We start from the raw sequence: 10,507 nt of genomic DNA, 5'->3' as shown, positions 1-10,507 counted from the left end.
AATAAAATGAAAAGGCCGACTACGCGAGGCGTCTAAGTACGCGGTGTGTTGCGCACGGTGCAGATCAACTCCCGGTCGCACATCAGAAACTGCGACCGCACGCGTGTGTGAACGCGTGACAACATTTGTCAAACAGTGACAGACAGACGTGCGCACGCTGCTTCATACGCACGCAGCATCTTGTTACGCATTACATAGTTTGCGCACGTCATTTTCGCCTACATGTGAGCGTGTGACAAAAATGTTCAATTATCTTCATGCGAGCGTTAATGCGTGCGTTCGCATAAAAACGCATGAATGTTACACGTAGTCACTACGCGTCGTGTGATTACCGGCGTGAACGTGCGTGTGAACGGGGGACCATTATAAGTCAATGAGGAAACTACATTACACGTCAGGTGCTGCTTGCTGCACAGGCGTCAAAGCACGCGCGTGTGACACGTTCAGTTGATGGGTGCGCACGCATTATGACACGATTCTACCGCCATACACACTCACATTCACACACACTCGCACACACACACTCATTCACACACAAACACACACACAAACTCACACACGCACACACAAACACACACACAAACTCACACACACGCACACACACACACACTCACACACAAACACAGGATTCAGATTAAAGATCAATAATAATCAATTAAAATGATCAGTTAATTGTCTCATTGAAGTGTCCCTGAACACAACACCAGACTTGAGACAATTATCACCACTTCCTGTTAACAATGTGAGAAGAAAACAAGTGTTTCTCCTTCAATTGATCCACAACATAAAAGATGAAAACTGTCCACCAATCAGAAGCTCCGTAGTTACAGCTGTAGCTCCTGAACACAACATGAACACACCAGAGCTGAGCTGCCTCCAGGGGGCGCTCCAACACACTGAACAGGTTCTCTGATCAATATCTGATCAATATCTGTTGCTCCTGAAACAGTTCAACATGACTGAATTATTATCAGATCTCTGGGAGTTCAACATCTAACATCAGTCAAATTGTTACAAACTGAAGCAGTTTCATTCTAATTGATCATCTTCATCTGAAACAGAACCACAGTGAGTTCTGATGAACTGATCGGGAGCGACAGACGTTGTTGACGACTTTAAAATGTTTTTGTGATTTAATATGTTTAATATAAAAATATAAATCATTTAATATTTGCACTTTGATGAAACGTTGCTGTCCAGCAGCAGATTCAGTAATTTAAACTGTAAATCTTTGTTTCAGCCTGGTTCTGCTGTCGTGGACCCGACCAACAGTAACCATAGTAACCATAGAGTAGTTTGCACCTAGAGGGAAATACTCAGGTGTGTGTGTGTGTGTGTGTGTGTGTGTGTGTGTGTGTGTGTGTGTGTGTGTGTGTGTGTGTGTGTGTTAAAAGATGAAGGAGTTGATAAAATGGGATTTTGTAAATATTGAGTTTATAATAAATCAGATTAAATTAATTTATAATGGGAGAAGACTCAGTGAGATGAGGAACGCTCGTTCTATGCACCAGCCTCACTGGGCCAGGTGGAGTTTATTGTACATGATGTGACCCTGATGTCTAATAAATCAATTCATCAATACGATCAGTGATATTTGTCTTTCCTCACAGTCTGTCTGTCCTGGAGAGGGATACTCCTCCTCCTGCTCCTCTTCATCCTCCTCCTGCTCCTCCTCTTCCTCCTCCTCCTCCTCCTGCTCCTCTTCATCCTCCTCCTGCTCCTCCTCTTCCTCCTCCTCCTCCTCCTCCTGCTCCTCTTCATCCTCCTCCTGCTCCTCTTCCTCCTCCTCCTGCTCCTCCTCCTCCTTCCCATCCTCCTGCTCCTCCTCTGTAATATCTGAAATACTCGGATACTTTACATGTAGTACATATTGCAGTACTGTGATGTTCTCACATGTAAAAATTTAGTTTTCTTCTGCAGCAGCATCAGTAAAAGTACTCATTTACTCAAAGTATCAGAAGTAAAAGTACTCGTTATGTAGCAGAGAAGTACTTTTACATGTGCAGTACTTCAGTCTGAACTTACTGATACTGAATCAATACACTTTGTTCATCTGGATCAGTTTATTGATCAGTTTTTACAACGTCTGTGTACCTCAGAGAGTACTCGAGTACAGTACTCGAGTAAATGTACTGAGTTACTTCAGGATCTGTTTCCGGTCTCCATCTCTCAAGCAGTGATGCAGCAGGTTACCATGGCAACAGCAGCTTCCTCTCCCAGCATGCACCAGCAGCTCCCCCCTCCTCCTGAGAGCGGAAGCAGGTGGAAGTGCAGCAGGGTGGAGCAGCAGACAGACGGACAGCATCCAGGAGGTAAGACAACATCTACACCTGTCTGTGTCTCTGTCACCTGTCCTTCTCTCTGTCCTGCACCTGTCTCTCTGTCCTCCACCTGTCTCTTTGTCCTCCACCTGTCTCTCTCTCTATCTCTCCTCCATGTGCCTCTGCCGCCCCGCCGTCTGCAGGCTGCGGGAGACGCGGTATTTTCCGCTCGGTCACCGCCCGACACCGCCTGCTTCAATATTCTGTACGCCGCTCCCCTGCCGCATGTTAGCTGGCAGGCTAAAGCTAACGTAGCTTCACCTCAAACACACGAGGACGCGGACGCGCGCGTGCTCGTGTGTAAGGACGGGTGATTGACAGGTGGAGGTGAAACTGTATTTACTGCATCATCATCAGCAGCAGCATCATCTTCATCATCTTCATCTTCACCATCATGGAGGACTGACTCTGTTACTGAGCATGCTCACTGACTCCTCCTGTTTCCTCCTCTCCTCTTCCTCTCCTCTCCCTCTCCTCTTCCTCTCCTCTCCTCATCTCTTCCTCTCCTCTCCCTCTCCTCTCCTCTCCTCTCCTCTCCCTCTCCTCTTCTCCTCTCTTCCTCTCCCACTCCTCTTCCTCTCCTCCTCTCCCTCTCCTCTCTTCCTCTCCTCTCCTCTTCCTCTCCCTCTCCTCTTCTCCTCTCTTCCTCTCCCACACCTCTTCCTCTCCTCCTCTCCCTCTCCTCTCTTCCTCTCCTCTCCTCTTCCTCTCCTCTCCTCTCCTCTCCTCTCTTCCTCTCCTCTCCTCCTCTCCCTCTCCTCTCTTCCTCTCCTCTCCTCTTCCTCTCCTCTCCTCTCCTCTCCTCTCTTCCTCTCCTCCTCTCTTCCTCTCCTCTCCTCTCCTCTTCCTCTCCTCTTCCTCTCCTCTCCTCCTCTCCTCTTCCTCTCCTCTCTTCCTCTCCTCTCCTCTCTTCCTCTCCCACTCCTCTTCCTCTCCTCCTCTCCCTCTCCTCTCTTCCTCTCCTCTCCTCTTCCTCTCCTCTCCTCTCCTCTCCTCTCCTCTCTTCCTCTCCTCTCCTCCTCTCCCTCTCCTCTCTTCCTCTCCTCTCCTCTCTTCCTCTCCTCTCCTCCTCTCCCTCTCCTCTCTTCCTCTCCTCTCCTCTTCCTCTCCTCTCCTCTCCTCTCCTCTCCTCTCCTCTCTTCCTCTCCTCTCCTCCTCTCCTCTTCCTCTCCTCTCCTCTCCTCTCCTCTCCTCTCTTCCTCTCCTCTCCTCTTCCTCTCCTCTCTTCCTCTTCCTCTCCTCATCTTTAGGAGTAATGATGGATGGACACTCCACCGCTTTCGAAGGTGACCCCGCCCCTAAAGAGCAGAGCATGATGGGAGGTTGGTGTCTACCTGTCTGACTTCACCTGGAGACGAAACTCAGTATCAGAGTAACAGAGTAACAGAGAGTAACAGTAACAGAACAACAGAGTAACAGAGTAACAGAGAGTAACAGAGAGTACTAGAGTAACAGAGTAAAAGAGAGTAATAGAGAGTAACAGAGTAAAAGAGAGTAACAGAGTAATAGAGAGTAACAGAGTAATAGAGTAACAGAGAGTACTAAAGTAACAGAGTAAAAGAGTGTAATAGAGTACTAAAGTAACAGAGAGTACTAAAGTAACAGAGAGTAACAGAGTAATAGAGAGTAACAGAGTACTAGAGTAACGGAGTATTAGAGTAACAGAGAGTAACAGAGTATTAGAGTAACAGAGTAGCAGAGTAACAGAGGGTAACAGGGTAAAAGAGAGTAACAGAGTACTAGAGTAACAGAGAGTAAAAGAGTAATAGAGAGCAACAGAGTACTAGAGTAACAGAGCAAAAGAGAGTAACAGAGAGTACTAGAGTAACAGAGTGACAGAGAGTAACAGAGGGTACTAGAGTAACAGAGTGAAAGAGAGTACTAGAGTAACAGAGTAACAAAGTAATAGAGAGTAACAGTACTAGAGTAATAGAGTAACAGAGTAAAAGAGAGTAACAGAGTACTAAAGTAACAGATAGTAACAGAGAGTACTAGAGTAACAGTAATAGAGAGTAACAGAGTACTAGAGTAACAGAGTAAAAGAGTAACAGAGAGTAACAGAGTATTAGAGTAACAGAGTAACGGAGAGTACTAGAGTAACAGAGTAATAGAGAGTAAAAGAGAGTACTAGAGTAACAGAGTAATAGCGAGTAACAGAGAGTACGAGAGTAACAGAGAGTAACAGAGAGTAACAGAGTAACAGAGAGTACTAGAGTAACAGAGAGTAACAGAGTACTAGAGTAACAGAGTAATAGAGAGTAACAGAGAGTAACAGAGTAACAGAGAGTACTAGAGTAACAGAGTAACAGAGTAGCAGAGAGTACTAGAGTAACAGAGTACTAGAGTAGTAGAGTAACAGAGTACTAGAGTAACAGAGTAATAGAAAGTAACAGAGAGTACTAGAGTAACAGAGAGTAACAGAGTAGCAGAGAGTAACAGAGAGTACTAGAGTAACAGAGAGTAACAGAGTAATAGAGAGTAACAGAGTAATAGAGTAACAGAGAGTACTAGAGTAACAGAGAGTAACAGAGTACTAGAGTAACACAGAGTAACAGAGTACTAGAGTACTAGAGTAACAGAGAGTAACAGAGTACTAGAGTAACAGAGTAATAGAAAGTAACAGAGAGTACTAGAGTAACAGAGGGTAACAGAGTAACAGAGAGTAACAGAGAGTAACAGAGTAACAGAGAGTACTAGAGTAACAGAGTAACAGAGTACTAGAGTAACAGAGAGTAACAGAGTACTAGAGTAACAGAGTAATAGAAAGTAACAGAGAGTACTAGAGTAACAGAGAGTAACAGAGTACTCTATAGAGCTGAACTCTATAGTCTGAATTTAAACTGACCACAGATCAGATATCTGACAGATTATCAATCAGACACAGTGTTTGATTGAATGATGAATACCCCTCCTCCTCCACCTCCACCTCCTCCTCCTCCTCCTCCCCCTCCTCCTCCTCCTCTTCTGACTCTCTGTCATCTCCTGTTACCGTTAGTAACCACTGTAACAAAGAATCATTCTCGTAACCATAGTGATGTGTTTGTCCTCAGTGTTTGTCTTCATCTCCTCCTCCTCTCCTCCCCCAATCTCCTCCTCCCCTCAGACCTCCCAAATGGCAACAGAGCTTCTGAGGAGAAGGAGGAGGTGAAGGAGGAGCGAGCAGATGGAGGTGAACTGATGAGGAGCAGCTCTGAGGAGCAGCCAGAGAGGAGGGATGAGGAGGAGAGATCCACGATGAAGACTCAGGAGGAAGAGGAGGAGGAGGACATGGTGCAGCTAGGAGATGAAGAGAAGAGGGAGGAGCTAGAGACTCCCTGCTCCTCCATCACATCTCTTCCTTTACAGCAGGAGCAGAGAGGTGGTGAGAAAGAGGAGGAGGGTGTCAGAGGAGAAGAGGAAGAGGAGCAGAAAGAAATGATGGGTGAAGAGGAAGAAGATGTGACAGATGAGAAGAAAAAGGAGGAGCAACTAGAAGGAGGAGCTGGAGAGATGAAGAAGGCGCCAGCAGAGTCTCTCTGCTCCTCCATCACACCTCCTCCTGATGCTGAGGAGAAGACAAAGACTGACGGAGAGGAAAAGGAGGTGACGGAGGAGGAGGAGCAGGTGATGAAGGAGAGTTCAGGCAGAGGTGTGATGTCTGAGGAGGAGCAGGAGGAGTCCACAGAGCTCCAGCCTCCCAGCAGCTCAGAGACTCCTGCTGAGGAGGAGAAAACAAACACACCTCCTGCTCCTCCTTCCTATGAAGACCAGGAGGTCCCTGCTGATGAAACAAACACTCCTCTAACTAACGGAGTCCTCAAAGAGGAGGGACGCTTGATTTCTGCTGCAGCTCCTCCCTCCACAACCAAAGCTCCTCCCACAGGAGCTGCCTCAGTGATGAGAACAAGCTCCTCCTCTCCAAAACAGGATGCTCCACCCAGGAAAACAAGCACTCCTTCAGCCAAACAGGCTGCCCAAGTTAGGAAATCAAACGCTCCTCCTCCTCTAAACAAAGGTCTGTCGTTCTGCACCTCCTCCTCTCTCACCTCCTCCTCTTTTATTCTCCTCCTTTTCCTCACGTCTGTCTGCACCATCTTTCTTTATTTCTCCCCATCCTCCTCCTCCTCCTCCTCCTCCTCCACCCCCACCTCCTCCTCCTCCTTCTCCTCCTCCTCCTCCTCCTCTGTGTCATGTTTCCATCTCTTATTTTGAAAGTGACATGGATGGGACGCTTCCTGATGACCTCTGGTTGTCATGGAAACATGTCTCCCTGACCTTTGACCTCTGCTTGTACTTCCTGTTTGCTGCCCTGCATCATCAGTATTGATCATTTATGATGATCGATCAGATTCATATTGATCGATCACTTCGTTGTTAGACGTGAATGTTGGTGATGACATCACTTCCTGCTCTGTTTGCTTCGTGCAGCTGTGAAGGAAACGACTGAAGAATCCATGAAGGTAAATAATAATCAATAAATCTCTTATTAAATATTCAGGATGTTTCAGAGCTGGTGATTGATTATTAGTGATCCGTTTCAGTGATTGCTATATTTATTGACTTGAGATGTGTTCCTAATAAAGTGGACGACGCAACAACAACAACATGTTTGTGTTTCAGGCCTCCAGGACAGCAGGAGGCGCCAGAGCAGCTAAGATGATCTCAGCCAAGAGTACAGGTCTGACTCTGCACCAGTTCAACCAATAACACCAGTTCCACTAGTCTGACCCACTAAACCTGTCTGTCTGTCCACCTGTCTGTCTGTCAGAGTCAGTGGACGGAGTCAACAGTCCAGGAAGTCGGTCTCCTGCCAGTCGGTCGTCCACTCCCAACAGAGACGTCAAGAAGGTCAGAACACCTGTCTCACTACCTGTTTACCCGTCTGTCTGTCGGATGGTTCTGTTGGTGATAGCTGTTACTGGTTAAACTGGTTCTGGTGACATGGTGCTGCAGGTGGCGGTGGTCCGGACTCCCCCCAGGTCTCCCGGCTCTGCACGTGGACGGACGCCCCCCCCACCATCCCACCCCATGCCTGACCTCAGCAACGTGAGGTCAAAGGTCGGATCCACTGAGAACCTCAAACACGTACCTGGAGGAGGAAAGGTAACACACACACACACACACACACCTGTCAGTCAGGTAACACACACACACCTGTCAGTCAAGTAACACACACACACCTGTCAGTCAAGTAACACACACACCTGCACACGCATGCACACACATAACGTGTGTGTGCATGCGTGATAACTTTGTTATGCATGCGTGCGTGCGTGCGTGCAGATTGTATTTCACGCGTAACAAGAAGCTGCGTGCGTATGAAGCAGCGTGCGCACGTCTGTCTGTCACTGTTTGATAAATGTTGTTACGCGTTCACACACACGTGCGGTCGCAGATTCTGATGTGCGACCGGAAGTTGATCTGCACCGTGCGCACCACTCCGCGTACTTTGACGCCTCGTGTAGTTGGACTTTTCATTTTATTGAAGTGTCGTCAACCAGGGGAGGCAGCAGTGAGCCACACACTGCTGCCAAAAGAAGAATGAGAAGGAGGAGAAGAAGATCAAAGAAGCAGAGTTTGATATATAAACGTTGCTGCTCGAGTCCTCAGTGGGACCAGGAGGGAGGATCGTGTCTCTCCAGTCATCAGATCTTTGGACTGTCTCGCTGTCTGTCTGCCGCATCCGCCCCCCCGCACCCCATCAGCCTCCCTACCCACTGCATTACGCTTTAAAAACAATAAAGACTCTGACTAATATTAGTCACATCTCTGTTACATACGTTTCACTACTATTATTGTAATGCATTACTACATACCATCCTTACCATTAATCACTACAACTGTTATTACTAGTAGTCACATTTCCATTATGTGCATTTCATTATTATTGCTGTAATACCTCTTTATGTGCTTTCATTCCTGTCAACCATCCATTATAATTGAATACATTGTGATCTCGTTGATCTGCTCTGTACATGCGCCATCTATTGCACGTCTGTCCGTCCTGGGAGAGGGATCCCTCCTCTGTGGCTCTGCCTGAGGTTTCTTCCGCATTTTTTTTTTCCCTGTTAAAAGGGCTTTTTTTTTTTTGGGGCAAGTTTTTCCTCACTCGAATCGAGGGTCGAAGGACAGAGGGTGTCGTCTCTGTACAGATTGTAAAGCCCTCTGAGGCAAACTGTGATTTGTGAATTTGGGCTATACAAATAAAATTTGATTTGATTTGATTTGATTTGACTTACATTTATCTCTTTCATATAATTAATGCATAGATCTATGCTTTTGATGTTACATGCAGCCTGCCTGACTACTACTAGTGTCCTATGCATCTGGCATAGGAGTCAGGCTGCATCTGGACCTGGTGCGCTCCGAGGTGGAGCAGCGTTTTGATCAGGAAGGACGCACGCATAACAAAATTATCATGCGTGCACACACACGCTGCGTGTCTCTCTGGTTGTTTTGACATCGATATACCTTTCAGTTAGGTAACACACACACACACACACACACACACACACACACACACACACACACACCTGTCAGTCAGGTAACATGCACACCTGTCAGGTAACACACACACACACCTGTCAGTTAGGTAACACACACACCTGTCAGTCAGGTAACATGCACACCTGTCAGTTAGGTAACACACACACCTGTCAGTCAGGTAACATGCACACCTGTCAGGTAACACACACACACCTGTCAGTTAGGTAACACACACACACACACACACCTGTCAGCCAGGTAACATGCACACCTGTCAGGTAACACACACACCTGTCAGTTAGGTAACACACACACACACACACACACACTCACACACCTGTCAGTCAGGTAACATGCACACCTGTTATGAAGGTATATCAATGTCAAAACAACCAGAGAGATGCGCAGCAACGGGTGCGTGCACGCATGAGAATTTTGTTATGCGTGCGTGCGTGCGTGCGTTGTTACGTGCAGACTGTATTTCACGCGTAACAAGAAGCTGCGTGCGTACGAAGCAGCGTGCGCACGTCTGTCTGTCACTGTTTGACAAATGTTGTCACGCGTTCACACACGCGTGCGGTCGCAGTTTCTGATGTGCGACCGGAAGTTGATCTGCACCGTGTGCAACACACTGCGTACTTTGACGCCTCGCGTGGTTGTTCTGTGTTCCATGTTCATCCAGTAGATGGAGCCATCGATCCAATACGAGATACAGACATACAGGCTTTTACATGACATGATTCATTTGTTCCATGAAGACAGAGAAAGAGTTCTGTTGCTGTTTCTTTTACTTTGTTTCTCACATAAGACACAAAATCAATGACAAACATTTGTAAGTTAACCACGCCCCCCGCAGGTGATCAGTTCATTGAGAACTGCTGGGACCGCTGGAGAGGTGCGTTAGGTTTGTGCACCTGAACAGCTGCAACACACTCCCAGGACTTTTGTTGGGAGGGGCGGGGGAAGCACGCACTTTTATCAATGATCCACCGTCCTGATCCCACTGAGGACTCGAGCAGCAGCGTTTTTTATACATACATATATATATATATATATATATATATATAACAAAAAAAACACTTCTCCTCCTTCTCATTCTTCTTTTATAATTCTGGCAGCAGTGTCTGGCTCACTGCTGCCTCCCCTGGTTGACGACACTTCAATAAAATGAAAAGGCCAACTACGCGAGGCGTCAAAGTACGCGGTGTGTTGCGCACGGTGCAGATCAACTTCCGGTCGCACATCAGAAACTGCGACCGCACGCGTGTGTGAACGCGTGACAACATTTGTCAAACAGTGACAGACAGACGTGCGCACGCTGCTTCATACGCACGCAGCATCTTGTTACGCGTGACATAGTTTGCGCACGTCATTTCCGCCTACATGTGAGCGTGTGACAAAAATGTTCAATTATCTTCATGCGAGCGTTAATGCGTGCGTTCGCATAAAAACGCATGAATGTTACACGTAGTCACTACGCGTCGTGTGATTACCGGCGTGAACGTGCGTGTGAACGGGGGACCATTATAAGTCAATGGGGAAACTACATTACACGTCAGGCGCTGCTCGCTGCACAGGCGGCAAAGCACGCGCGTGTGACACGTTCAGTTGATAGGTGCGCACGCATTATGACACGATTCTACCGCCATACACCTGTCAGGTAACACACACACACCTGTCAGTCAGGTAACACACACACACACACACCTGTCAGTCATGTA

At 47.2% G+C, this 10,507-nt stretch overlaps 1 protein-coding gene across 2 annotated transcripts in view; it reads left to right on the top strand.

Moving 5' to 3' along the window:
- The first annotated feature begins 2,188 nt into the window (after positions 1 to 2,188).
- maptb (microtubule-associated protein tau b) overlaps positions 2,189 to 10,507 on the top strand; it is a 14,197-nt gene continuing 5,878 nt past the window's right edge. Inside the window, exons 1-7 of one of the 2 annotated variants that reach the window (XM_084371334.1) lie at positions 2,189 to 2,312; positions 3,572 to 3,643; positions 5,425 to 6,315; positions 6,729 to 6,760; positions 6,921 to 6,978; positions 7,069 to 7,148; positions 7,254 to 7,403. In XM_084371334.1, coding sequence (XP_084227460.1) covers positions 2,195 to 2,312; positions 3,572 to 3,643; positions 5,425 to 6,315; positions 6,729 to 6,760; positions 6,921 to 6,978; positions 7,069 to 7,148; positions 7,254 to 7,403 — 1,401 coding nt within the window. In that variant the 5' untranslated portion in view covers positions 2,189 to 2,194. Of the gene's footprint in view, positions 2,313 to 3,571; positions 3,644 to 5,371; positions 6,316 to 6,728; positions 6,761 to 6,920; positions 6,979 to 7,068; positions 7,149 to 7,253; positions 7,404 to 10,507 lie in introns of both variants that reach the window. The other variant, XM_084371335.1, reaches the window with a different exon arrangement.

This window comes from Pagrus pagrus, assembly GCF_965226575.1.
Source record: "Pagrus pagrus genome assembly, chromosome: 13".
Classification (NCBI taxonomy): Eukaryota; Metazoa; Chordata; class Actinopteri; order Spariformes; family Sparidae; genus Pagrus; species Pagrus pagrus.
This window is presented reverse-complemented; position numbering and strand designations above follow the sequence as displayed.